This window comes from Aspergillus heteromorphus, assembly GCF_003184545.1.
Source record: "Aspergillus heteromorphus CBS 117.55 chromosome Unknown BO70scaffold_39, whole genome shotgun sequence".
Lineage (NCBI taxonomy): Eukaryota > Fungi > Ascomycota > Eurotiomycetes > Eurotiales > Aspergillaceae > Aspergillus > Aspergillus heteromorphus.
In genome coordinates, this window is record NW_020290444.1 from 54,297 (window position 1) to 81,303 (window position 27,007).

At 52.7% G+C, this 27,007-nt stretch overlaps 9 protein-coding genes and 3 non-coding genes across 12 annotated transcripts; 8 read left to right on the forward strand and 4 right to left on the reverse strand.

Annotated features, from left to right (window-relative positions):
* Positions 1-151: 151 nt before the first annotated feature.
* BO70DRAFT_300824 (uncharacterized protein) lies at positions 152-2,470 on the reverse strand (the record flags this gene model as incomplete). The annotated part of the gene is made up of 2 exons (XM_025539686.1): positions 152-1,065; positions 2,281-2,470. Coding segments are annotated over 2 exons (1,104 nt in total), but the record flags the coding sequence as incomplete, so codon positions are not given.
* A 4,014-nt stretch (positions 2,471-6,484) lies between these two features.
* On the reverse strand, positions 6,485-8,162 carry BO70DRAFT_300988 (MFS transporter; the record flags this gene model as incomplete). Its single annotated transcript, XM_025539692.1, has 2 exons — positions 6,485-7,735; positions 7,878-8,162. 2 exons carry the CDS (start codon positions 8,160-8,162, stop codon positions 6,485-6,487), a joined length of 1,536 nt encoding a protein of 511 aa, XP_025395094.1.
* A 1,632-nt stretch (positions 8,163-9,794) lies between these two features.
* Positions 9,795-10,979, forward strand: BO70DRAFT_417576 (arylamine N-acetyltransferase 2; the record flags this gene model as incomplete). The annotated part of the gene is made up of 4 exons (XM_025547417.1): positions 9,795-10,281; positions 10,376-10,636; positions 10,667-10,931; positions 10,968-10,979. Exons 1-4 carry the CDS (start codon positions 9,857-9,859, stop codon positions 10,977-10,979), a joined length of 963 nt encoding a protein of 320 aa, XP_025395095.1. The 5' UTR covers positions 9,795-9,856.
* Positions 10,980-11,420: 441 nt separating this feature from the next.
* On the forward strand, positions 11,421-11,510 carry BO70DRAFT_t288. Its single transcript has one exon. It is a non-coding gene; the product is annotated as a tRNA-Pro (tRNA).
* Positions 11,511-12,689: 1,179 nt separating this feature from the next.
* On the forward strand, positions 12,690-14,794 carry BO70DRAFT_345147 (MFS general substrate transporter; the record flags this gene model as incomplete). The annotated part of the gene is made up of 5 exons (XM_025541488.1): positions 12,690-12,947; positions 13,000-13,097; positions 13,147-13,494; positions 13,542-13,682; positions 13,738-14,794. 5 exons carry the CDS (start codon positions 12,690-12,692, stop codon positions 14,576-14,578), a joined length of 1,686 nt encoding a protein of 561 aa, XP_025395096.1. The 3' UTR covers positions 14,579-14,794.
* Positions 14,795-16,220: 1,426 nt separating this feature from the next.
* On the forward strand, positions 16,221-16,783 carry BO70DRAFT_400462 (uncharacterized protein; the record flags this gene model as incomplete). Its single annotated transcript, XM_025546924.1, has 2 exons — positions 16,221-16,621; positions 16,687-16,783. The coding sequence occupies 2 exons, from the start codon at positions 16,221-16,223 to the stop codon at positions 16,781-16,783; spliced, it is 498 nt and encodes a 165-aa protein (XP_025395097.1).
* Positions 16,784-17,819: 1,036 nt separating this feature from the next.
* Positions 17,820-17,891, forward strand: BO70DRAFT_t289. Its single transcript has one exon. It is a non-coding gene; the product is annotated as a tRNA-Gly (tRNA).
* A 445-nt stretch (positions 17,892-18,336) lies between these two features.
* BO70DRAFT_417584 (ankyrin repeat domain-containing protein) lies at positions 18,337-19,623 on the reverse strand (the record flags this gene model as incomplete). The annotated part of the gene is made up of 2 exons (XM_025547418.1): positions 18,337-19,306; positions 19,380-19,623. The coding sequence occupies 2 exons, from the start codon at positions 19,621-19,623 to the stop codon at positions 18,438-18,440; spliced, it is 1,113 nt and encodes a 370-aa protein (XP_025395098.1). The 3' UTR covers positions 18,337-18,437.
* A 623-nt stretch (positions 19,624-20,246) lies between these two features.
* On the reverse strand, positions 20,247-21,746 carry BO70DRAFT_345152 (cytochrome P450; the record flags this gene model as incomplete). Its single annotated transcript, XM_025541489.1, has 1 exon — positions 20,247-21,746. One exon carries the CDS (start codon positions 21,744-21,746, stop codon positions 20,247-20,249), a length of 1,500 nt encoding a protein of 499 aa, XP_025395099.1.
* Positions 21,747-22,429: 683 nt separating this feature from the next.
* BO70DRAFT_366184 (CRAL-TRIO domain-containing protein) lies at positions 22,430-24,343 on the forward strand. Its single transcript, XM_025544272.1, has 4 exons — positions 22,430-23,315; positions 23,366-23,407; positions 23,455-23,554; positions 23,636-24,343. The coding sequence occupies exons 1-4, from the start codon at positions 22,605-22,607 to the stop codon at positions 24,163-24,165; spliced, it is 1,383 nt and encodes a 460-aa protein (XP_025395100.1). The 5' UTR covers positions 22,430-22,604; the 3' UTR covers positions 24,166-24,343.
* Positions 24,233-24,307, forward strand: BO70DRAFT_t290. The gene has a single exon. It is a non-coding gene; the product is annotated as a tRNA-Val (tRNA).
* A 924-nt stretch (positions 24,344-25,267) lies between the features above and the next one.
* On the forward strand, positions 25,268-26,890 carry BO70DRAFT_345158 (FAD-dependent oxidoreductase). Its single transcript, XM_025541490.1, has 2 exons — positions 25,268-25,606; positions 25,679-26,890. The coding sequence occupies exons 1-2, from the start codon at positions 25,285-25,287 to the stop codon at positions 26,839-26,841; spliced, it is 1,485 nt and encodes a 494-aa protein (XP_025395101.1). The 5' UTR covers positions 25,268-25,284; the 3' UTR covers positions 26,842-26,890.
* Positions 26,891-27,007: the final 117 nt, after the last annotated feature.

Below are 27,007 nucleotides of genomic sequence, written 5' to 3' on the forward strand. Positions count from 1 at the left end.
CTATTTACAAACACAGAAGGAAATCAATCAGAAGGATAGTGTAGTATAATGTACACACAAAAAGGGAAAAAAAGAAAGGATAGACAGCAGTGAGAGTGCTCAAAGGCTAAAAAAGGCCTTAGTAAAAGAAAGTGCCGTATGGCTGTTGTGCTTAAAAGTAAGCTTGAGTGGTTGTTCTAGGCCGCGCAATCAATGTTGAAGCATCAGTAAAGATGGGGAATGGAGGAGTTCTGACAGCCGTCACAGACGAAGATGCAGAAGCGGGTGCGGGTGCAGATGAGCATGCGCCATTCTGGCTGGAGGCCCATAGAGCGCTATTGGGATCGTCTCCGTACCAGATCTGCCACAAGGGCTTATCGCATGAGTTGGGGAATTGGAATAGCCATTTGCCTTCGCCGGCAGTTTCTTCGGTGCTGTAGTAGTACTCTGTTGGTGCGGCGCTGAGGCCAAGGACCTCGTTGACAGTGATTCCCACTCTGGATACCTGGGCCGGGTACTTAGCGGTGTTCTTGCCGGATTGAGCCTGGGGAGTGCCGATGTAGACCTGGGTTCCGGGGTCGGGGTATGCGGTCGAGCCGGTGAGTTGGGGCATCTTGAGATTTGAGTCGTTGGTGAGGTAGGTGAGGACGGTGTTTTGGAACTCTGCCTCATTCAAGACAGCCGTGGTGGCGTCGTTGGTCTGTGAGACGAAGCCGGGGTCTTCCCAAATGTGAGCCTGGTAAGCAGCATACTTGGAGACGACAATAACAACGGTACAGCCGCGAATGTTGGTCTGACTGAAGTTGATGGCGCTGTTGTCGAACACGACCGTTTCGGAGGTTGTCATGCCGCTGGCGTCCTTGGTAAGAAGCGGGCCGGTTCTCATCTGGGTGAGCATCCATGTGAGATAGTCCGAGGTTCTCTTGGACAGCCCTCGGTCGAACCAGTTGGATCGCTTGGATGATGCGCTAGAAGTATCGGTCAGGTCGTTGGATATGCATTCAGTACATTGAGGACTGCACAGCTCATCGTCCGAGACAGCAGCGCTGGAGCTGGTAGCGGGAGTAGCGTACGTCGAGCTGGCGACTGGGGAGGGGGTGGTCGTTGTAGCATCGCCAGAGCCAGTGGAACTGGAGCTTGTGCCAGAATCGCCGTCAGAATCGTCGTCTGAGCCATCGTCCGAACCATCGTCCGAACCATCGTCCGAACCATCGTCCGAACCATCGTCCGAACCATCGTCCGAACCATCGTCCGAGTCATCATCCGAGCCATCGTCCGAGCCGGCGTCAGAGTCATCGTCTGAGCCATCGTCAGAGTTATCGCCAGTGTCATCGCCAGTGCCATCACCGGAGTCATCGCCTGAGGCGGCCACATCGGATGTAGCGGCTGGAGTGGCAGCAGTTGAAGTGGCAACAACCGAGGAACTAGTTGCAGCGACACCGGTTGAGGTAGCAGCACCTGAATCATCACCAGTGTAATCCGAGTCGTCCCCTGACTCGTCACCAGAATCATCGCCCGACTCATCATCCGACTCGTCTCCTGAATTGTCGCCTGAATCGTCGCCTGAGGCAACAGCGCCAGAGCTGGAAGACGGGGTAACAGCAGTTGAAGTAGTAACAGATGAGGAAGTAGTGGCAGTGGCGCTGGTTGAGCCCGACTCATCACCCAATTCACCCGAATCATCGCCCGAGTCGTCTCCCGATTCGTCACCGGAGTCATCAGTATCGTCTCCAGTGTCGTCTCCTGAGTCATCACCGGTAGTAGCCGCACTGGAAGGAGTGGTCAAGGTAGCAGCAGTGGAGGTCGCAACGGATGAGCTGGTTGCAGTGGCAACAGTCAAGCCGGTATCATCACCAGAATCATCAGAACCATCGGAGCTATAGTCGGAGACATCGTCGGAGCCATCATCTCCAGAGCCATCTCCCGAATCGTCACCAGTAGTGGCAGCGGTGGAAGTGGTGGCGGGCGTAGCGGCAGTAGACGTGGTGATGGACGAGGAAGTAGTTGCGGTAGCTACGGTTGAGCTGCCCAAGTCATCGTCGGTGTCATCTCCAGAGTCATCAGTTTCATCTCCAGAGTCATCGCCGGAGTCATCATCAGTGTCATCATCCGAGTCGTCTCCAGTATCATCGTCAGAGTAGCCGGATTCATCGTCTGATTCATCCCCCGAATCATCGGCTTCATCACCAGAATCATCACCAGATGCAGCGGCGGCGGTTGAACTAGAAGCAGGGGTGGCGGCGGTTGATGTGGCAACTTGGTATGCGCTGGTTGATGTAGCAGTGGCTGAGTTATCATCACCTGAGTCGTCGCCAGAGTCATTATCAGTATAATCCCCAGTATCATTATCGGTGTCATCGCCAGTATCGTCGCCAGTATCGTCGCCAGTATCGTCGCCAGTATCGTCGCCAGTATCGTCGCCAGTATCGTCGCCAGTATCGTCGCCAGTATCGTCGCCAGTATCGTCGCCAGTATCGTCGCCAGTATCGTCGCCAGTATCGTCGCCAGTATCGTCGCCAGCGTCGTCTCCGGTGTCGTCGCCAGTATCGTCGCCAGTATCGTCTCCGGTGTCGTCGCCGGTGTCGTCTCCGGTGTCGTCGCCGGTGTCGTCTCCGGTGTCGTCGCCGGTGTCGTCTCCGGTGTCGTCTCCGGTGTCATCGCCAGTATCATCGCCCGAATCATCGTCGTCGTCGCCCGAATCATCGTCATCGTCGCCCGAATCATCGTCGTCGTCGCCCGAATCATCGTCGTCATCGCCCGAGTCGTCGTCGTCGTCGTCGCCCGAATCATCGTCGTCGTCGCCCGAATCATCGTCGTCGTCGCCCGAATCATCGTCGTCGTCGCCCGAATCATCATCGGTATCATCCCCAGTATCATCTCCAGTATCGTTACTGGTGTCATTACCAGAGTCAGTACCCGAGTCATACCCAGATTCATCGCCGGAGCCACTTCCTGAATCATCGCCGGAGTCATCACCGGAGCCATCGTCAGTTGGCTTGGCGCCTTCAGAGCTAGTAGGAGTACCGCTCGAGACAGCCCCGGTGCTGTGAATGATTGCAGATGACTCGGTCTTTGTGATACTGGTGCTTCCGGTCAGGCGATGAGACTCGGTGCCGGTAGTTATGGCGTGGGATCCAGTGGTTGTAAGGTGATGGGATTCGGTTACAGAGTGAGAGCCAGTAAGGGCATGAGACTCGGTTCCGGTTGCAGTATGCGATCCAGTTTCTGTCAGATGATGAGATTCAGTGCCGGTACTGATAGGCTGGGATCCGGTGGTAATATGATGCGATTCCGTGCCGGTTGTGAGGCGATGAGACTCGGTACCAGTTGGGACGGAGTGAGATCCGGTGCTTTCAGTGAGATGGTGAGACTCAGTAGCAGTTGTGAGATGGTGTGATTCAGTGCCAGTTGTGAGGCGATGAGACTCGGTAACGGTAGCAATAGTGTGAGATCCAGTACTATCAGTGAGGTGATGAGACTCGGTAACAGAGTGGGTTCCAGTTGCTTCTGTCAGAGAGTGTGATTCAGCGGCAGTCGGGACGGCGACGGATCCGGTGCTTTCGGTGACTTGATTGGATTCAGTGCCAGTAGAGACAGCGTGAGACTCCGTAGCAGCCGGAACGCCACTGCTCTCCGTGACATGATGAGACTCAGCACCAGTCGAGACAGCGTGAGATTCCGTAGCAGCCGGAGCTCCCGTGCTCTCAGTGATATGATGAGATTCCGTGCCAGTAGCCGCGTATTGGGTCGAGACTTCCGAACTGACGACCGGAGACTCTGTCTTTGCTGTCGTGGAGGCGGAGGCCGACGTCTCCACAAACTCACCTCCACTTGCGGTTGAGGTCTCATGGTGAACGGTAGAGCTTTCAGTGCTGTTATCTTGTCAGTAACATGGCTATATAGCGGACGAGAAGTCACTCACTGAGAAGTATGGGTAGCGGCATGAGAGGTGGTGAGTTGCTCGGTGTGGGATGTCTCAGTCGCAGTCACAGTCGGGCTGTGTGTGGTCTCCTCGGTGCCAGAGGATGTGTGGACGGCTGCGTCACTGGAGGAGGACGAGGTGGAAGCAGTGTGGGACTCTCCAGCGCCGACAGCGATTGTGCTTGTTGCTTTGTCGGTGTCACGCGTCGAGACGCTGTGGGTGATGGAGGAGGTAGAGGCAGTGTGAGACTCGCCGGCAACAGCGATAGTGCTGGTTGCTTTGTCGGTGTCGAGGGTGGTGGTGCTGTGAGTTTCCGCGGCAGCGGTCGTGGTGGTGCTGGTGTGGGTGGTGGTGTCACTGGTCGAGTGAGACGAGGTGGGTTTGGCCTCCTTCGTGCTGGTGGATTCGGTTGTCGTGGTGGCCTTCTCGCTGGTAGAGGTAGACGAGGTTGAATGAGACTCAGTGGTGCTGGTGGTGTGAGGCGTCGTGGTGGTCTTCTCGGCGGTGGAGGTGGAGTGAGACTCGCTGGTGGTGGAGGTTGAAGTAGTCTTGGGCTCAGTCTTGGTGGTGCTGGTGGTGGAGTGGGTGGTTGAGGTGGAGGTGGAGGTGGGCTTGGACTCGGTGGTGTGAGTCGTCTTCTCGGCGGTGCTGGTGCTGGTGGTCTTTGCCTCCGTGGTCGATGTAGTCTTCTCTTCCTCCTTCGAGGTAGTCTTCTTCTCCTCCTTTGTGGTAGTCTTCTTCTTGGTAGAGGTTTTCTCCTCCTTCTTCGAAGAAGAAGACTTCTTCTTCGCCGAGTCCCCACTACCCTTGCGACTTCCACTCGATGAGCTCTTATGCTTCCGTTCCGCGAGGTGGACGGTCTCGATATCATCCACCTCAACCTCAACGTCACCGGCAGGCTCCAAATCACCAGGATAGGAGTCCAGCACGGGGGCGGGGGTCACAGTCGGGTCAGAGACGTCCACCGCACCGGTGGTGGACGTCTCAGCCAAGGAGCCAGAGAAAAGGCCGCCGGCCCACAGGGCCAGCAGCAGCGTTTTCCTGACGGTGACAGGCATGATCGCTGTCGCTGTCAGTGCCACTTTCGCTGCTCGGAATGGTTGGGGATGCATCGGTCTGGGAGAGCAATCCCCCCTTATATGACCATCCTTTTGGCATAGCCGCATCTGATTGCAACGCTAGCATGCTGAAACAAAGTCGACAGGGTCTGCTCTGCGGCCCCGAGGGTGGGATTCCATGCCTGCCATTGGTGTTTGAGGATCTGTCGACCGAATTACCGAGCCACCGAAACAGCTTGGACGGGTTATACCAATGGCAAACAGGCCGACGGTGGGACTGGGTGCCCTTCATGGCATTTTCTGGGGCTAAAGGAAGCTGTTAATTTCGTATTAGAGCCTGTTGTATACGTACATGGATCAGCTGGTGCATATCATATCTACCCCGTTTAATATCAATCTTTCTGCCCCCGACTGGAATCACTCCATCTCAGCGAGCCTTTCGTAAACTCCCCATTCCCCATACAACATTCCACCTTGCATCGAATTTCAAACAATCGACTACACCCGCACACGTTTGCGTCACACAACCCCCAAATGCCAAACTCGCAACGCTAGAACATCCTATCCAGAGCCAGGATCTAGAGCCAACAAACTGCTGCGGGTCATATTGGACAAAGTCGCCTTATAGTTGATCAGGCCTTAACCAACAAGCCTCACGGGGCACACAGGCTAGCCCGATCGATGCCTTTCCCCTGGTGATCTCCAGGCTAGAGACCCCTTTGGCCCCATCGCCCCCAAGTAGATAGTGATACTAACTACTAAGCTGTGCTCTCGATCCACCCGTTCGCGCTAGGGTTAAAGGCTTTCCCAGTGCTTGAGCCCGGCTGGTCCCGCCCCCACCCCGGCCCACCGTCAGCCAACAACACCGCCTCCTCCTGCCCAAGCAAGCATCAAGCAACAAACACAACCTTGATCTGATCAGATGATTCTCACAATTGCCTTCAACTTGGGTTACATGTCTTCTTGATTGACATACCCCGGACGCTGCCCCTCGCAAGTCCATCTGACGGAATCATCCAGAATGCAGGGTCGGGCACTCCCCCGCATCCAATCTAACCCCCAACATGACATCTCCAAAGAAAGCAAACTCCAGCATGATTCCGGAAGGCATAATGCAAATGCCGACTTGCGATAAGGTTGACTTGATGAAAAGCTGACGCGGCCGTGTAAGCATCCTGAGCGACCCCTCAACGGGGGGTTTCAAGTCCTGCTTGATCAGTCTTACAAGCCCGATACTAATAGGGTCAGCAGTCAGGTAAGCCTTCTTGAAAGCCCACTGGCCTAATGTCATACTAATCTATGACAGCGCAATCATAAGCCGCATCGGCGTCGTCCGAGACTACAGTCCTCAGATTAGACTGCTAGCGAGTCTAGAAAGCTCATATCGCCGGATCTCCGAGGACTTTCGTGCCGCGTGGCGAGCCCCGTTCACTCAAAACATTACATTTCATGTGCTTGAATCTGTGTCAGACCTGTTGACCAAGACAGGCACATCTGTCGTGAGGTGCGCTAGCAGACCTCAGTATTAGTGAGCATTCTCCGAGACCGTCTCCTCCCTCCGATGTCTCTGATTCCGCCACTCATGGCCCCATTTCCACACCACCATGAACGCCGGCATACACAAGAGCACAAAAAGCCCAACGACCGTGAACGCCCACCCCCTCCCAATTCCCTCGATCATGGGAAGAATCACCGCCGTCGCACAGGCCCCCAGCCAACACCGCGTAATATTATTCGCTGCCGTGGCCGTGGCCGGACTCTCGGGGTAAATATCCACCATCAAAACGCTCATGATATTCAGGACCGCGCTGGAGGTGTACCCGATGAAGAAGAGCAGGATTAACGGCCCAGCGAGGTTAGTCTCGTAGTGGAGGACCCAGCCGTAGGCGATCATGCTCACGACTTCGATGACGACCATGGGAAACACAATTTCCGTGCGAACGCGCTCTATGGGGAAATTGTCCAGACTCTGGCGGTGGGTTTTGGAGACCGTGATTCCGAGCCGTCGCGCGTGGCGCCGGTAGTTCCAGTCTGCTATTAAGCCTTGCGTGTAGGCTGCTACTAAGCACCCGATTCCTACCGGGATAAAGCACAGCCCGATTTGCACGTCGTTGAAGCCGTAAATGCTGCCGAATTGGGAGGTTACGCTCGTGGACGCGGCGTAGTAGCCTGCGAAAGCGAGGCTGTTTCCGAGCAGGATCATGAAAACTTCTTTTTCGGCAATGATGGCGAGGGTAGTAAGGGGGTTGGGGAAGTGCATGCGGGTTTTGACTGGTGGTGCAGTCGGTTCAACAGATTTACGCCGGGCGATGAGTTGGAGGACGGACAGGTTCCATAGTGGTGGGGGGCGGGAGCCGTTCCCTACGATCTTGCGGGCAGTTTCAGGGAGGAAAATAACGAGGGGAATGAGAAATACACCCGCACAAATGGTCAGGAACCAAAATGTGGACGGCCATCCTAGGTATTGCGTTAGGATTCCCCCGATGATGGGGCCGATGGAGGGTCCGAGGACGCTGCCCGCGGAAGAGTATCCGATGTAGAGGCCGCGTTCGGCGGAGGTGACCACGTCTGCGACGATGGCATTGGCCAGAGCAATAGTGCTGCTACTACCGGTGCTTTGGAGGCAGCGTAAGACGAGCAGGGCGGCGTAGTTCCGTTGGAGAGCGAGTCCGATGTTGGCCGCGATATAGATCGTGAAGCAGATGATGTATGCGGGGCGTCGACCCGCACTGTCTGCGAGTCCTCCAAAAATGGCTGGTGCTAGGCCTTGGAAGATCTAAAGCGATGTCAGACTATCTCCCTGATCGGTATGTATCATAATTCATTGATCGATAATTTTTTTTATTGTATTACACCGGAGTGCAGCACCCTGAAAGGCTCTTCCCGGGTCGCCCTGATCGGGATGTAAGTCCACGCACCATGTATGTTGTCACAGTCAGGTTTATCAAGGTGTCGCTCACGTGGAGCTCATCGGCCAGGGTGTCGAGCGCGGGGAGATAGATGTTGGCGGACAATGGCGAGAACAAGCCGGCAAAGGACGCGGTCATGACGATCAATATTTTGGCCTTCTTGCTGAAGATGGTGTAGACCTCCTCATCGTCTTGAGCGGATGGCTTGGCATCCTGAGACACCTCTGTTGCGGATGAGACGTCTTCAGCGGAGAAATCCGCATTTTGTTTCTCGTTGACGACTGATTTTGCCATATGGACTTACACTCCAAAAAAACTTGGGGTAAGAGTGCTACCTCTGGGTCGTTCATCGGGGAGAGAAACGGACATATATCCCCGCAACAGATGGAAGAAGCAAAGATTTCAACTTCCTTGTTTTGCGTTATCGGCAGTGGATCCAAGGCAATCGCGAGTATTCTGAATCCATCCATCCATGGCCCTTGTATCTGGAATGTGACCGGGCCGGAAGTGGGGCCAGAGTCGTCCTGGCGAATGGTGTGTTGTTCTGACAAGGCGCCATTCCATTGTGATCTTGCCTGTGGAGTTGGGAACTTACTATGTAGATAATATGGGTTCTCACAGTCGTTGATATGACATTTGATACAGTGGACAGCAAACCGTAAGCTCGTTTTCTTGATGATGGGCGATCTCTAAGAGGATGCTAGGCAGCAGGCGATGTGATTGTGATGGCCGCCTGGTTGGGAACCGCGACCGGCATGAGTCAAGACAAGGGTGTTCCTGCCTCCTGCCCGCGCTAACCTTGAAATCGGCCCACCGGAAGTGATGAGCCGAATTGACTGTTGTGCTCAATATTCTGTGCTACACGGTAGGGATGCTATCTTTCATGAAGTTTTGACAAATTCAATAAAGTGTGGCCATCAAGTAAATCTTTAAAAAAAAAGATAATATTAAAAAATATCTCTTAAAATTATTTAATTTAATTGATTAGTTATATTAGATTATATATATATATGTATAAAATTATTAGATCTCTGTAAGACATCAACCTAGGGGAGTTGTTGCCACTGAGCCAAAAATGAAGGCTAACATTACCCGCAGTTACTACCTGCGGACCCCTAGAATCCCAGATATATACTCAAGTACTACACCCGGGAGGAGGTGGGCTTTATCCTTGTAAGAGTATGCATATCCCCGCGGATATCATCCCTTCCAGGCTTCAACAGCTTTATAATATAAGCAAATTTTAATAAAGTTTTATATTTTGAAATTTCACCGAGGCTTCCCTACTACACGGACGCCGATAAAAGGCTAGACCCTGCATCTCTATCACATTTTGGATAAAGGGGACCTTCCTGGCCTCTGATTGTTCAATTACATCAATACCATATGGTACCGACCCTTTATGTCTTGTGAATCTTGAACGTGAAGCTCGTATGATCACATGACAGTTATATCGAAATCATGTACTATAGAGAGCAAGCGAGGGTCTGGGTGGGCTAAATGTTTGATCTAGTTTCTTTACTTTCTATTACAGCCTGTATTAGGCTCTGAAATTCCTTCTGTTTGCTTTAGTATCCAGGAATCCCCTATCCGTCATCCCGAGTAACGGAGTCAAAGGTGTGCATGGGTCATGGATGATGGATGGACTCTGAGTCAAATAACAAAGTGCAAGATATCAACCATCTTCAAAACACCAATACAGAGTACCAGCCACGGGATCCCATATTGACCTCGACCCAGATTAAACGGGAGTCTGATCCTGTGGCTAACTCCATACCCCGAGATCTTCAACTGCCAATCACATCCCGGCTTTAGACAAGGAACAGTATGGCAATCCCGTGGCCAATGGAAAGGAAGCGGGTTAATTAAATCTAACTACACAGTGAGTCACCAACACATACCGACCAATGTATATCTAGTACAAATCTCGAAGATAAACAGGCACCGTCTCCACCAATTCTCTCATCCACAATTCCAATGCCCCCGAAATGACTAATTCAGACCCCGAAATCACCGTTGAGGCATCCGCCTACACGACAGACGAAGTCATTGCATGGCTTCACCACATTCGCCTCCCAAACTCCTACACACAATACATCCAAACCCCCACCTCCTTCCCAAAGACCTATGACTCCCTCCGAACATTAATGAGATGCCAGATCTCGCGGTTCCCATTCGAGAACCTCTCTTTACACTACTCCCCGGCACATAACGTTTCTGTGAGCCCTGGCATTCTCTACGAGAAAATGATGGGTCCGAACAGAGACGGCGGGACCGGAAAGGGCGGTTACTGCATGGAATTGACTATCTTCTTCCATCACATGCTCTGCGGATTAGGATTCCAGACATACATGACGGGGGTTCGGAACCGCCCCAGAGTTGATGGTGTGCCTGGGGGAGAATATACCGGACTGTGAGTCTTTACCCCCCGAGTCTCTACCACATGCCCCTCCCAATTCACTCGGACAAAGCAATATAATGCTCATACTCAGACGCCAACCCAACAGGACCCACATAAACAACATCGTGCACCTCCCCACGGGCCAGAAATTCTCCATGGACGTGGGCTTCGGCGGCGACGGTCCCACCAGCCCCCTCTCCCTCGACGACCCAGGCCAAGTAATCAAGAACCTCGGACTCCAAGAAGTCCGTCTCATCCTCGACCATCTCCCCAAACAACGCCTCAGAGGTCCCAAATACCGGATCTACCAGTACCGCAACGGGCCAGACAAAGAGTGGAACTCATTTTACTCTTTCACTGAAACGGAGTTTTTCTAGGGTGACTTTGAAATCCTAAGTTGTTTCGCGAACCATCAGGGCCTGCATAGGTCGACGGTCATGGTGGTGCGGTTTCTCCAGGAGGGCGAGGAGGTCAGGTTCTCTGATTGTCCAGGAGTGGTACGGGATGGGGAGGTGAGGATTGTGGGGAAGGTGATACTGGTGGAGAATGTTGTGAAGGTCAATTTAGGGGGGAAGACGCAGGTGGTGCATTCTTTTGACTCGGAGGTGGAGAGAGTGAGGGTTTTGAGGGAGTATTTTGGTATCGAGCTGACGGATGAGGAGGTAGGGAGTATTAGGGGATGGGATACAGAGCTTAAGCAATTTGGTTGATCCTGATATATGTGGGGGGCATTTTATAATGTTTGGGGATAGAGATGATATGGTATGACTGTAATTGATGGTTTAGAGCGGTGTGGTAAGTATTAGAGTTAGTTGCCTTCACATACACTTTCCCAAACTACAGGGCTTTTCCTCTGTTACTCCAAACTGAGGAACCATCCCGTAGAAAGATATATATAAGAGAGCACGCAGACAGATTTCTTTGATATAGTAATTAATGGACCATCAGAACCATGTTCAAATTCAAAGACGGAAATTTCGTATCACCAGTAGCAGCATAAACAGCAATCTACTTACATAGAGAAATCCCTAAGAGAGACCTCTCCAAGCGCTTACCATTCATTAGCTTTCCCGCCAACTCACCATTGTTTTTTCACTTCCCGTATTTACTAACCTCATGTTGCACTGTTTTGATGCTTATTAATATATCAAGCCCGGGTGGTCTAGTGGTATGATTCTCGCTTAGGGTTACAACCCAAGCATATCTGCGAGAGGTCCCGCGTTCGATCCGCGGCTCGGGCCTTGACACTTTCTTTTTTGCCTTTGCTTTTGCGGAGGGTGGTGGATGGATGGAGATAAGTAGCGGATGGTCGTGCAAGTAGGGTTTCCTTACACCTAGCAAGAATACTAGCAGCATCCATTGTCTTAATATTCCTTTAATCATGCCCCTCTCTGGCTCCATCCCCTCAATTCCCGCTAGCGCGCGACACGCACAGGGTCTTGCTTGATTGAACCACTTTAACCCATAGCCTGTCCAGCCTTTGGACACATTAGGGCAACAATTCTTCAGAACATATCTATCTCTTTCCAACAGAATCTCATATTGCGACTCATCAACACATAAAAAACTACATATCATCTGTGAGAAAGTAATATGACCATCACTTGCAGATTCCACGCCGTCAGGTGGGTCATTGGGGATAGATAGTATCCAACGTGTCAGCACGAGAATCCCACCGAGGAAAGGCAATACGAGGCAGTGAAGTGACTGACCTTGGCCGATAGTCTTGATAAAAGATGCTAATGCAGACCCCGCGCTGATTATTAAATCTTCCCCGCCATGCAGCACTAATCGTGGGGTAGATTGACCAATAGCAAAAGCTGGGATAAACAGTCAAGGGCGCAAACCCCGAGTCTTCTGGGGCTAGACCCCTTCGATGCATGTCATGGACAGTTGTTGCACAGAATACTAGCCTTGCGATATCTTGAAAGCCATAGCCCCTGCAAGCACTACTCTTCCGGTCATGCATTTGGGCAGCCAACGGCTCAATCCCTGGCTGCGACGTGTTCGGGGGCAGTAGCCAAGATAACAAAGTGACAAATCAAACAGACCACTCGACTAAAAAGGTGTCCAGACACCTAAGTAGGTGTGATACTGAATGATACTAGGTTTGACACAAAGGCTCGGGGAGAAGAGCGAGGCGGATATCATCACTCCATTCGGCCACTCTCAACGCTGTCATGGCTCTGTACTCGTTCTTCGGCTGCAGCGGGGATGATTAATTTCCAGCAACTAAGCCTGTGACTAGTTTGGAGATTTGATTGCTCACATAACCTGCCTGCTTCCTGGTTCTGGACCGGACTTCAATCTCCGCATTTCCGATTACCCTCTGCGGCACTTGACATGGCGTAGCCGCTACGGCATTTAAACCCATCTTCGCACTAGATTGTTGTGTCGTCCATTGCAATCTCCAACACACCATGTCTTTACTACAGAGTCTTCACTACGAGATCACTGCCCCCGCATCATCTTTGTCGCACCCGGCAATCCCTTCCCCGCTCCATTCCATCCCCCCAACACCTGCAGAGAACCTACAAGACCCTCTTAATGGCTGCATTGAGCGAAACCTTACGCCCGTTGCAGGCCGAACGGTATTTCAACGCGCACCATCGGTTCAAATCACCCAGTCCCGTCGGTTAGCGATCACTGTGCTTCTTCTGCTAGCGAATCTCGTGCAGGTACGTCCCAATCGAGCTATCCAGTGGATGCTTCCATGCTAAAGCGCAGCAGATGACCGTTAACTTTGCCGGATATGCCGGTGGAAACCGGCTTAGCGATGCCTTGGGGGCCAAGGAAACATATGCCTCCTGGATTGGTGCCAGCTATGGGTAAGATGACATCGTTGATGGGTGTTTTAAATGTCCTAACACAGTACAGAATGACACAAGGAACATTCGTCCTTGTAAGCGGTCGGCTTGGCGATGTCTTCGGACATCGAGAACTCGTACTGGCAGGCGGGGCGTGGCTTTCCCTATGCACCTTGATCAGCGCTTTTTGCAACAGCTTCTACGCATTTGTCACCATGCGAGCCCTCGCAGGCCTGGGTGGTGCTTTGGTCATGCCTAATGTCGTGGCTATGATTGCCAGCACAAACCCCCCAGGTCGCGTCCGAAATCTCAGCTTGGGCTTTTTCGCTGCATCTGCGCCCACGGGAGGCTACTTTGGCGCACTTTTCTTGGGCGCCTTTATGGAGAAGGCGGAATGGAAATGGTTTTTCGTATTCATGTAGGTTGTCCTTAGAAATGGCAGATCAAATCTAACCTTCACTGTAGAGCCGGTCTCGGCGTTGCCACTTTTGTCCCTCTCTGGGCGCTCAGTTCGCGAGAGCTTCTCCTTGACACGCATGGGAAAATCGACTGGATCGGGTCGGCTCTTGGAACGAGCTCTCTGATTTTGTTCAATTTTGTCTGGAAGTAAGCACGGCCTGCCTGTCCATCGTGAGACATGGGCTAATCCATCTCTGCCCAGTCAAGCTCCAAGCGTGGGATGGGCCACATCGTACGAAATCGCCCTTCTAATCACGTCGCTCATTCTATTTGGAGCCTTTCTTCTCTGGGAAAAGAGTGGCACCGATCATCCAATCATGCCGCTTGAGATCTTCAAAGCACCCTCACTCCTCACACTGCTTCTAGTCGTTCTCTTCAACTACATGGCCGTGGGGACTCTGATCTGGTACCAGATCCTCTGGCTGGAAGAAGTGTGGCACTGGTCTCCGCTTCACTTCGCGGTCGGATGGACTCCCTTCGTGATCTGCGCCACCGGGGCAGCCTGTCTAGCCGCATGGCTCATCCCTCGACTAGACGCGCAATGGATCCTTGCCATCGGAACGGTCACCATACTAATATCCAACGCATTAATGGCTACCGTCCCTCTTCACCAAACTTACTGGGCACAGATCTTCCCATCTATTGTTCTTTTCTCCTTCTGTCCGGATTTTGTGTACACCGCCGCACAGATCATCGCCAGCAACTCCGTCCGTCGACACCAGCAAGGCATTGCCGGTTCCATGATCGGCACGCTGAATCTCTACGGTAACAGTCTCGGACTGGGCTTCGCCTCCACAATCGAGGATCAGATCGCCCAGCGCTCTGGGGATCGCATCACAGGGTATCGCGCTGCGCTGTACTTTGGTGTTGCGATTAGTGCGGTGGCTCTCGTGCTGGATATCTGCTTTGTTAGGATGGTCAAAGATGACCGCGAGGGATGGCACGAGGATGATCGTGACATCTCTAATTCGGATGCGCTCGAGATGACCGGCCATGCCGCTGCTACTGGAGCCGAGTGGCCGGCTCCGGTTGAACGGCCTTAGTTTCTGTCACGATGACGTGGAGGAGAGGAGCAATGATCAAGAAGGTTGGTGGTTGGTAGAGAGTTGGTTCTAGCCAGAGTCACATGATAGAACGACTGCAGGGCTGCTTGTTGGCTACAACACCGCCCCCTAGATCTGCAGCCGAAACAGGAAGAAGTGAAGCCAAATCTATGATAGAAGAAAACTTATCGCCAGGAAAAGTAGGTGAATATCAAGTTCGTGGCGTTTTTCAAGTCGTTAAACAAGGTTGCCGCCTACTAGGGCCGGTTCTTATGGTGGTAAAGAGTATGGTGGTAATCGTTTTAAGCGAGTCCTTTAATCAATGAGGTTTCTCGGGGGCAGCGGAGGCACCGAGGCACTCCGTGAGGTCAATGTCATCTGCGATCATAGATCATCAAGGACTCGATCCAGAGATTCAGTGGGTGAAGCCGCTGAGGCGGTTTGTGAGGTTGATATAAGGTGCTATATTCTAGGGAAAGGCCTTTCGCGAGTTAACCGGAGGTCAATATTGAGATAAAGATAGAGGGCTGGTCTATGAAATGCTCCGTCGCAGTAAGAATACGTGCCATTCATGGACAACGCGAGACGCTATTTTGCTGTATATTCGCAGTGGTCAAAAGCCTGTTCGGATCCAAGCCCGATGAGGGGAATATCAAGGAAGGTGGGTGCTGTGGGTTGTCAAGAATGTCAAGATGCGCCGATCGTCTACGGCCCCCGCCACCGCGCAGCCAAGTTGTTTTGCTCTTCTGCCGCTTTTCCGACCATCGCACGGAGTGCTACCTATAAGACCGCAAATACATAGTATACATGTAGATTGATATAGTCTTCTCCCCAGAAGCCGACACTCACCTCATTGCGCAAATATCTTGAAATTATCTTGAAGATCAGCAGAGCAAGAACATTGGAAAGAGGATGAACTAGCTAGTTATATGCGCCATCAAATGACCTAGTGTTTCAGTAGGAGAAAACTATGGGTCTCGGGTAAGGTAAAAAGCGACCGTGGTATCCGTACCGTGGGACGCTGTATATACCTAAGCTGTAAGCTTGTAGCTCGTTGAAACTTAAAAGATCGTCGCTGTTAGAAGTGGACCTCTAAATGCTGCCAGCCCAGGAACCGTCTTGAGGGCGCAGATCACATCGAAGACTTTTGGACTTTTATACTGTTGAAGCATGTGGAAATACCCGCGTACCCCATACAAATTGGTTGGACATTTCCCATCAGACCCTTTGATTTCACTCGAGTCCCCTTTGCAAGCCGGGGCATCAGGGACAGGCACGCGCGCGCCGGGGGTGCAGGGTCCGGGCCCGCCTGCTCCACGCCTGCTACCCTAAACCCAACCCAAACCCGCCCGAACACTAGTCGATCCCAATCAACCCAATCGCCCTAAGCAGCCAAGAGACCAAGAAACAACATGAAGTCAAGTCCAACCACACCGATCAAATCCGAATCCTTCACGCGGGATGTTTCCCCACCTAACATCTCTTGGAATGTGCCTCCGTGCGTCGGGTAAAACCCAGGCTCACTCAGCCTCGCGCATCTCCTTCCTTGTCCTCTTCGTTCTCCTCCCCACCTCCCTTCCCTCCAACTGTCTCACCTGCTTCATATCTCTCAAGCCGACTGAAGTTCTGAACACCCCCGAGAATGGCCACCTCCACCTCCACCTCCAGCGCCACCTCCACAGCCGTAATTGAGGGCTTCGCCATTCGTCGCAACAACTCCTGTCTCAGCGACGAAGTCAGCTGCGGCTCGACCTGGGAGACCTGGCACGCGTGCTGTCCGAGCGGGTCTTACTGCCCCGGGTCGAAGATCTCTATCCCCAACAACGTCTGCTGTCCCAGCTGGACGGACTGCACGTCAGAAATCGAGGATCCCCCTGTCTGCGCAGACAACAGCTGGGGTCTGTACAACTATACCGGGTATTTCTGCTGTCCGAGCAGCGACGATGGGTTTATGGTTAAGGATACGGTTTGGGTGGGCTGCTCGGCGCCGGACTCGCCGGGGAATGCGAGTTACAGTGCCCTGAGGGAGATTGTGACGGGTTAGTATGCGGTTATTGTGCGTGAGAGGTATGAGTGTGAGTGTGTGTGGCTGACCATGTTTGTGATAGCGAGTACCACAGGTTCAACGATATCAACGTCGACCGCCACATCGGGCGCTTCAAGTATAACATCCGCGCCAACTGCCACGAGCTCGAGTTCTGGTAGCGGTTCGTCGCATACAAATGCCGGTGCCATAGCTGGTGGTGTTGTTGGTGGTGTTGTCGGGGCTGCTGCCATCGGGGCTCTCCTCTTTTTCTTCCTCAGACGCCCCAAGAAACAACAAGAAGCGCAGCAGCTACAGCCACAGACCTCTCAGCCGCCGTATTCAGAATACAGCTATATAACGGGCACGTCGGAGCCCAGCGAGCTTGACGGGCACACGATGCCGGCGGAGCTCATGTCTGCGCCGAATCAGGGAAGACATGAATTGCCTGGGAGTCATTGACATACTGCAGGGTGTGATAGGGTTGTACATTGCCAGCGTGAAGGCCAAAGAGCTATTGAATACTGGTAGACTTCTGGGTTGTTTGGATGTATTGTGCAGATTAACTTGGATGCTCCTATTCCGCAGGCGGAATTGGGGTCCTGATGCCTCAAATGGTGCTCTTTCGTCTGTATATATTTTCGTTATTCGAGCTATTGCTCATAATCTATTGTTTCTTCTTGGCTGTTGGAGCAGACAGAACGGGGATTGCTTGGTTAAGTTGTTCCGCTGATGCTTCGTACTGAGGGTTGCAAAAGACAATTAGGGGACAAGATCGCCTCATCATCATGGGCATCTCCTAGCATGGAAAGAATAATTAAAGTCATTATTTGCTCGATCACATCATGCTGGTTTGGAATAATGGCAATAGTCCATTAAAATCCGAGGCCTGCCTTTCAAAATTCATTTTCATTTTCAAATTATCTCCACCTCGTCTACCATCTCTCAATCCCATCTTCATTTCCACCTTGGAACAATTACCTGACCCCAACGCCAAAAACCTACTGCCCTCGTCACCAGACTTCGCAACTGTTCGGGTTCGGGTAGCTCTGACCGGTCAACATATGCCAGGAAAACATCCCCAATATCAACCACTCCATTTCAGCACCACCGAAATAAATCCGACCAACCTCTCCTCCAGGCAACTACTCGAATTAATGATTTTCCAATTCTTCTTTCCGCTGTTATGCCCGTCTACTAGCTTATTAATCAATAACAGCGTTAGTGGTGTAGCGGTTAGCATTGGTGCCTTCCAAGCACTAGATCTGGGTTCGACTCCCAGCTAACGCAACTTGAATCATTTATTCTTTTGCTGCCGGGAATGACACCCAGGTACAGAAGTTCATTTTTGGCGAGGTTTGGCTTTTTCTTTGACAGCTTCGAAGTCCCCCCCCCCTTTTACTTGTTTATCTGGGTTTGTGGGTCTGTTGGTGTTTGGCGTTTGGAAATGGGTTCTACTTGCGATGGAAAACACATACCAGGATTTCTTATTTTGATAATCAGTGTGTCGTTCTGTTACTGTGACAGATTTTAAATATAATAATGCCTGGAAACACCACACGCAAAAGAAATAAAGTCAAAGTAATCATGTATCATCAAATTCCAGATTCCATTTTTAATTCATCCAATCCGTCGTGGCAAGTCAAGTATCCAAAACCAAAACAACTCCTCGGCCGATCTCCAACATACCCAGAATATCCCACTTCGAAAGGTAGGACATATATGTCCATGCCGTATTGTGGTTCGTCAATCATTAGGCTTCATTTCCCACCCACCCATCCAATTTACCAGAAAGTGTACCCAATACCAAAACACAACACACAACAACGTTCACTTTCATCCTGATCCTGCCACACGCCGTGATACTTCAAGGATCAAGCCAAGGATAACATGGTTCTTTCTGTAGGGCCGCTCTTTAGCCAGGTCCAGTGTTGTTGCCCCGTCCATGTCTGGAAGAAGAGGATTGGCGCCTGCGCCGAGAAGGGCTCTAACGCATCCGACGTTGCCAAGTACCACTGCGATCGAAAGGACCTTCCTTTCGCCCGGAGTTGCGTAATTCGGGTCAACGCCCTGGGACAAGACGAAACTCACCAGACTGGAATAGCCAGACCTATGTCTTGCGGCTTTCACCAGGAGGCCTGGAAGTTGAGATTTTAACTCGGGGAACCGCGCCAGCAAGAGACGTGCGATCTCAATCGGTTGGCTGAGGTTCTCACCAACAAGTAGGAGGGTCTCTTCCTTGAATGGTCTAGCACCGTGATCTAGGAGCAGACGAACAATCTCCAGGGTTCCGCGTGCCACTGCGATGTTCAGAAGAGGTTCGCATTTTCTCTGGCTCGGCTTTCCATTTGGAGAGACCCCCTTGCTCAGCAGGAACTTGACCACGGCAACGCGTCTGCGACAGATTCCCCAGTACAATGCCCCGTGCATAATCGTGTATGAACGATTGAAATCTCGGTGTTGGGATACGAGGTATTCCAGCATACGTAGATGTCCGCGTTTTGCTGCGGCGATAAGAGACCAGTCGGGGTTGACGACTCGAAGACCACGCTCGACTAGGATCTGGAGCATGGGCACATTGCCAGTTCTGACTGCGATGTCATACAGAAAGTATTTTTCCACTCCCCCGGGCCCTTCGCGATCTATCAAAAATGCAACCATCGCCACATGACCTCTACGGCCAGCCATGATGATCCGACTTTCTCCTGTAACTATGCCAGTTGCATGTCAGTCAGACTCATCACTGCCTCGAGTGTGATTGGTGCGAGGGATAATCACTGCTATAGATTGGTGGGACATTAGCTCCATACTCGATGAGCCTTTTGAGCGTCGAGACGTGGCCTCTGTAGATGGCCCGGTCCAGTGCGCGGGACTGATCGCTTCGGAGGATAGAGCGGTACAAGGATGGGTTTAGCAACTGATAGTTGACTCGGCTGGTTTGGGCCAGAGAGTTCAAGTCCTTGTGTCCTAGGAAACCTGAAATCTGGAGAATCAACTCGGGTGGAAGGTTGGCGAGAGGCATGACGGTCGAAGCGTGGGTAGATATGTTGCAGGGAGACGGAGATTGTAAAGAGATGAAGATTGCGGAGAGATGAAGATGATGGAGTCGTAGAGAGACTTGTCAGCTATATATACCAACCAAGCTCGAGTGCGTGAATACTAAACAGATTGAATAGTGAATCTTGTCACTGAGTACCAGACAATCCTTTGACTTATGACTGTCTGATACCCGCTTGATACCATTCACATCTCCGCGCCAACAGTGAATACTGCACTAAGCTGGGCTAGTTGTTTATCCATCTGTGGTTCTTATACTTCCACCTTCATTGCCTCATACCGGTTGATTTATAACGGACCATGGTTGAAGGCGTCGAGTCACTGTAGATATGTGGCTTTGAGGTTTCATATCCAGCTGAGAGCGATTTCTAGTCTTGATCATTAACTTCGGAGAGCCTTGAGTGGGGACGAGGCCATACCCTGCACTTCGCGGCTGGTTGGTGGGTGCTTGATTACTAGATATAAGAATGTGGAGGAAGAAGGGAGAAGCTGGCCATCACTTCACCAACAGTCACCTGACCGGACAACCGTGGGGGGTAGCTACTAGCTTTCAATATTCTTGCTGTTGTAGTTCTCCTGGGACTTCTATTAACGCCAATTAATACCAATGGTATGCCCCTCAACCTCTCCATTGAAACACCCGTTCACTTTGATCCTCTCTTGACATGTGACCGCCCCTTCCAGGACATCAGATTTCACTGTCGCTGCAACAGCCACATACAGCTCTTCCAGTGCGAGATTTCTCCCGATGCATGATCGGGACCCCAGACCAAATGGAAAGAAGCATAAATCGCGCCTTCTCTTGTCAGACCCCTCCAGCCAACGCTCAGGTCGAAACGCGAGAGGATCAGGGAATGCCTCCGGATCATGATGCAGTACGTGAATTGAGGCACCTACCGAGACGCCTTCGGGAAGATAGACACCATCTACAAGACATCCACCTTGGGGAACAGTCCTGGTGAGGGGCGCAGGGTTGGTCATAGCGAGCCGAAGGCCTTCACTAACTACTGCGCGCAAGTACGGAACGTTTGGTATGTCGGACAAACCAGCCTGACTCGGTGAGTCCTGGTCGAGTTCTTGAGCGAGTCTTTCGTGAACATTGGGCTGACGAACAAGGTGGAATAGGATAATCGCCAGGGTCTGTCCGGTCGAGCTCGTCCCAGCGAATAGCGATCCCTCACATATACCGATGACCTCGTTCGTTGTCGCCCCAGCCGCGCGCAAACGGCCATGATAGGTAGGCGATGTGGGATTGGATGGTCTCATCTGTTCCTCGGCCACGAGCAACTGCACGAATGCGTCAACTCGGCCCAGGGCTGCCCCTCGGGCGGGATCCCAAAGGGAAGTATGGACAGCAAGCACCAGGGAAAATAGCCAGTTTGGGAGCATGGAGTAGTACCCAAACGCTGCGATCGCTTGCAGCCAGGGACTCTCCGTGAACTTTGGCGACTGCGAGCGAGCTTCCGGCGTTGCGTTCTCACATAGTGCTCCATACGGCCTATCGAACATATAGCCCGTCATGACGTCCATCGAGAGCCGCAAAGCGAGGTCTAAGATGTCGACGCGATACAACGCTGTTGAATCAGACCGCAGCGCCCGCCTCTTTTCCTCTTCCAAGCGCGCGACGAATCTCTCAACATGCTGCTGAACATTCTGTGCCCCTTCCCCAGCCCGTATAGTGGCTGGGCCAAACAGCGTCAAGACGGCCTTTGCGCGGACATCGCGATAAGCCTTATCGATGGCGGAAAAGATAGTAGGAGCCCCGTTGACGTCGAAGTTGCAGTATCGCCCATCTTTGAGGAAGCCCCCGTTAGCCACATAAATGGTCGTCAAGGCGTTGGGATCGGAGATCGAGACCAAATTCGGGGCGATGCGCAGGACCCGCGTGTTGTAGCGGCGGTGGTAGCGGGCAAGGGTCTGTGGTTCGATCCCGAGGAAGACGGCGATCCACTGAGGGAGGGAAGATACGCTGAAGATCCATGGCCCGGGCACATGTGAGAGCGGATGCAGGGTAAGTCGGTGGACAGCGACCGTGGCCAGAATGAGGCCCACGAGAGCTAAGACATTGACGGTGTCCGAGAATGGCATGGTGAAACGGCGACACCTCGACTATCATTAGAGTGTATCTTTCTGAGATGCTTCAGTTCCCTAGAGTTGACTAAAGTCGTGTTGAGTTTGCATTTCCCATTTTCCGGCTCGATCATCGTGTCTCGGTCACTCCCAGACCGTTGGCCTCGCCGATCCGCGTTGGAAGCACGAGCGGTGAGGACACATTGTGATAAGGATGGTCAGGGTGGTCTGACTAAGATGGCTGGGCTTGAACCATGGCCAGCAAAAGCAAACAAGCCAGTTGACAAAAAAATACTCGCATAGGATGTTGAAGATGCTACATGTCCCGACCTCGCGGTTGGCGCGGAAAAGGAGTCCTGCCTGCACCGGCTTTCCAGGGATCAGTCTACAGAGTCTAAAAGAAGTCGCGCTGGATGAGGATGGGGCAATACGGAGGATTGAAACCACCAGCTCAAAGCCAGGATGGCCTACAGACTCAAAGTCGAGCGCCGAACACGCTTATTCTCGCGGTCGCGATATCCTCGACCAATCTCGACGCCAGGGCTGTGGCCAGATCACGTTCCGATCGCTGCAACAATATTAAAGGGGAGGCGACTGCCCATCAAATGAGACGCACTGATAAATGGGAACATCCCCCACAGTCTAAGCGCACAGTCCCTCGTCGATCGCCTGGGAGGACCCAAGGGTCGGTCGCTGAAGCCCCTGAAACGCCTGGAAATCACCATCGAGATCCGAGGTTTGCCGATCGCCGGCGGGAATGGGGTTTCATATGCAACGACGCGCTCGGCGGCAACCGATTCCTACATATAAGCCATCGCTGTCCCTCACCTCAGCTGAAACCAACAATCCCATGACTGACATTCTTTACCATCCATCATGACTACCAACGTTCCATCCGGCTTCATCGGCAACCTGTCCCAGGACCAGGAAGCCAAACTCCAGCAGCTCTGGTCTCTTGTCCTGACTCTCCTTGATATCCAATCCCTCCAGCCTCAGAATGGGGACCCAGTGCAATCCTCGCTCGCCCGCGCCGACACGGCCGTCTCTGCCAACAGCGGCACGGCTTTCACGGATGACCTGTCCCAAGTCCTCCGCGATAGCGGCATGACTCCCGCCGAGATCAAAGCGATCCGCGACAACCTGGGCCACAGCTCGATTGACGACCTCCGCTCGGGTTTTCTTTACACATCCAAGCACGACTCCCCTGACGTCTTGCTGCTTCGCTTCCTGCGGGCCAGGAAGTGGGATGTCAACAAGGCCTTTGGAATGATGCTGAGGGCGATCGTCTGGCGGGTCCACGAACAGCACGTTGACGACCAGGTGATCGCCAACCCCGAGCTGAACGCGGTCGCCACGTCGCAGAACACAGCAAACCCCCCGGCTGCTAAGGCAGCCAAGGACTTCTTGGAGCAGCTGCGCATGGGCAAGTGCTACATGCATGGCACCGACCGACAGGGCCGGCCCGTGCTGGTGGTCCGAGTGCGACTCCACCAGCCCTCCAAGCAGAGCGAGGAGGTGCTCAACCGGTTTATCCTGCATACCATCGAGACGGCCCGGTTGTTGCTGGCGCCTCCGAGTGAGACAGTCGTACGTATCTGCGGTGTCTTCAAGAATGTATTCCATACTGACCATGGCAGACTATTATCTTTGACATGACTGGTTTCGGGCTCTCGAATATGGTATGTCCGTCTCTCGATATTTTTGAATCAATACTAACCAAGGTTAGGAATACGCGCCGGTGAAGTTCATCATCAAATGTTTCGAGGAGAACTACCCGGAGTCGCTGGGTAACATGCTCATCCACAATGCTCCTTGGGTTTTCTCTGGTTAGTTCCCTGCTCGCCTTACCTAGACTCCATTTCCCCTACTCTTTCTATCTGCCACGCTCGCATTGCTGACCGACCCAGGAATCTGGAAGGTTATCAAGGGCTGGATGGACCCGGTGATTGTCTCCAAGGTGCAATTCACCAATAAGGTGTCCGATCTCGAGAAGTTCATCGCTCCCGATCAGATCATGAAAGAGCTGAAGGGCAAGGAGGATTGGACTTACTCATTCGCCGAGCCCGTCGAGGGAGAGAACGATCGGATGGCCGACACGGAGACGCGCGATCGGATCTACAACGACCGCCTGCGGATCGGCGAGGACCTGCTGCTGCGCACCTCGGCGTGGATCACCGCCAGCGAGCAGAAGGACCGGGACAGCATCGCAGCGACGAAGAACCTCCGGGCGCAGACGATCGAATCCCTGCGCCAGAACTACTGGCAGCTGGATCCTTACGTGCGCGGGCGCACGTACCTGGACCGGGTGGGAGTCATCCAGGAGGGCGGGACGATTGATTTCTACCCCAGCCCCAACTTCCGATCCAACTCCGCGACGGCCAAGACCTTGGAGGTAGGGCACTTCGAGCGCACGCAGTTGAAGGTCGTCGATTTGTGATGAATTGCTGAGAGATTGGCATGTGTAGGATCATGTAGGCTAGTTTGCGGCGTTTGCTCCATCAACTGGCCGGTTGGTGTAGTTGGTTTATCACGTGTCCTTAACACGGACAAGGTCCTGGGTTCGAGTCCCAGACTGGTCATTTTTTGGTGTTGTTTGTTTGTTTATATCCTGGTGGGAGGAGTCGCTTCGTTTGGATATCAAGATACCTTGCATCGAGGACGCGATTATCGTACATCACAGTTTACTTAATTAATAGGAGTTCTACTTGACAGTTCTTATTTCTTCTAAGCCTAGAACTTCATGGCTCAATCAATTTAACCATTAAGCAGTATCCCAATTCCATGCAGCATGTCTGAATTGTTATGTTTACACTGTGCTGTAGTAGTTCAACCTCTGCGCCGTGGAGCCGATGTCGGATCCATCCGCGGGATGAGCCAATCCCCCCTTTCTGTCCAATGGGTCCCGTCCGCCGCTAACTCGGACCATCCGGGACTATTGATCCTTCAGGGCTTTACGAACCACTTCCTTGTATGCGGATCTTCCCTGTCCTTCATCGGATCATGCTGGTTATTTTGGTCGAGCAGGTGAAGGACGACGGTCCTCCAAAGGCCAATGCACCGAAATTCTTAATCCAGTATCCTGACAGGGTTCTGTACCCCTGCCCGTCATCCCCCGCACTCTTTCAGATGACCATCTATCGGTCATGCACCTGCCATCGTGGGTTCTATGCAAGTGGACCCTTCGTCGATCCCTTGCCTGATCTCGCAGCCATCCAGGCACCCTCTCCTCTGATTTGCGACAGGAGATTAAATCGGGCTGTCTAGCCCCTAGGCCTGCGGCAGTCTCTCCCGATCAGCTCCATCACCACAAGCCATCGACCCCGGTCGCCAATGCCACTAAAGGCAATTATCGATTAGCCGTAGCACCAGCTGAGCCCAGCTCACTCGGGGTAAGACAATCGCTGCTAATTCCAAGTTTCCTTGTGTCCTGATTGGGCTCTAGGCAGTGGACCGGCTGACATTCCATCTCCCTTCTCCTGCCTGTGACGCGATATTTATCTGTCTGCCTTCCCCTCACTTCTCCCTGACAATCCGGTACTCAACCTCATCGCATGGAATGCTGTCCAACATGGACGCCCTTCTCCGCCCTCTCTCTTTCCTTCTGCTCTTCCTCGCAGTGACAGCCACAGCCTCAGCCTCATCTCTGCGACAATGTCTCCTGGCCGCGGTGCAGAACGACGCGACCCTCGTCGCAGTGAACGGTGACCTCCTCTACCAGACTCTCGACGTGAAAGTCTACAACCTCAACTACCCCGTCACACCCGCAGCCGTCACCTTCCCCAAATCTGCGCAGCAAGTCGCCGCCATCGTCAGCTGCGCCGCATCCCTGGACTACAAAGTGCAAGCCAAGAGCGGCGGCCACAGCTATGCAAACTACGGTATACTCCATCCTACTCCATCCCACCTCTCTCTCCTCTCTAAACCGCCCACTAACATTCCCCTCTACCCAGGCCTCGGCGGCTCCAACGGTGCAATCAACATCAATCTCCAAAACATGAAATCCTTCAGCATGGACTACACAAACTACCACGCTACCGTCGGCGCCGGGATGCTCAACGGTGAGCTAGACGAATACCTCCACAATGCAGGCAACCGCGCCGTCGCACACGGCACGTCCCCACAAATTGGTGTTGGCGGACACGCAACAATCGGCGGACTCGGACCCACAGCGCGACAATGGGGGATGGAACTCGACCACGTCCTCGAAGTAGAAGTCGTCCTCGCCAACGGGTCCATCGCCCGCGCTTCGTCCACCCAGAACCAGGACCTCCTCTTCGCGATCAAAGGCGCGGGCGCGAGCTTCGGCGTCGTGACAGAATTCATTCTCCGCACCGAAAAGGAACCCGGACAGGCCGTACAGTATTCGTTTACTTTCGGGCTCGGGAATACGGCGTCGCGCGCGAGTATATTCAAAAAATGGCAAACATTCATCACGCAGCCCTCTCTGAGTCGGAAGTTCGCGTCTATCTTCACCATTCTGAAGGGGAGCGTGGTTGTCTCGGGCACATTTTTCGGAACAAGGACAGAGTTCGACGCGCTAGGCCTGGAGAAACAGTTCCCCGGAATGACAAACTCCAGCGTGATCGTCTTTACGGACTGGTTGGGCCTGGTGGCCAACTGGGCAGAGCAATCACTCCTCGACCTGACCGGCGGCATTCCTGCGAACTTCTACGCCCGATGTCTCTCCTTTTCGGAGGAAACGCCCATCTCCGCGGACGGAATCGACAAGTTATTCACCTACCTGGACAATACCCACACGGGGTCCTTAATCTGGTTCGTCATCTTCGATCTCGAAGGCGGCGCCATCAACGATGTCCCCATGAACGCGACCGGGTATGCCCACCGCGATACCGTCTTCTGGATGCAGTCGTATGCCGTGACGCTGGGGAAGGTGTCGCAGACGACGTACAATTTCCTCGATGGCGTCAATGATGTGATTCGGGAAAATACGCCCGGTCTGGGCATCGGGGTTTATCCGGGGTATGTGGATCCGAGACTGGAGAATCCGAGGGAGTCTTACTGGGGGTCGAATCTGCCCGAGTTGGAGAGGATTAAGGCGAAGTATGATCCGACCGATGTTTTTCATAATCCGCAGGGCGTTTTGCCAGCTTGATATCACGGGTGAGATGAGCTGGGATGTATTTACTCGTACATAATTTTCTAACTAATCTATGTATTTCTTTCTCCTTGTATTTGTTGTTATTTGGTGGATGGCCTCTTCTTCTTCTTCTTCCTCCCCCTCCCATTGTTGTTCCAACTGTTAGGCCTCGAAGGAGTTT

Excerpts from the sequence above, each read along its gene's own strand:
- BO70DRAFT_345158 (XM_025541490.1), top strand. The coding sequence starts at position 25,285 with ATGCTGTCCAACATGGACGCCCTTCTCCGCCCTCTCTCTTTCCTTCTG. Across the intron at positions 25,607-25,678 it reads CCACAGCTATGCAAACTACG|GCCTCGGCGGCTCCAACGGT; the intron begins GTATACTCCATC and ends CCCTCTACCCAG.
- BO70DRAFT_366184 (XM_025544272.1), top strand. The coding sequence starts at position 22,605 with ATGACTACCAACGTTCCATCCGGCTTCATCGGCAACCTGTCCCAGGAC. Across the intron at positions 23,408-23,454 it reads GTTTCGGGCTCTCGAATATG|GAATACGCGCCGGTGAAGTT; the intron begins GTATGTCCGTCT and ends AACCAAGGTTAG. Across the intron at positions 23,555-23,635 it reads TGCTCCTTGGGTTTTCTCTG|GAATCTGGAAGGTTATCAAG; the intron begins GTTAGTTCCCTG and ends TGACCGACCCAG.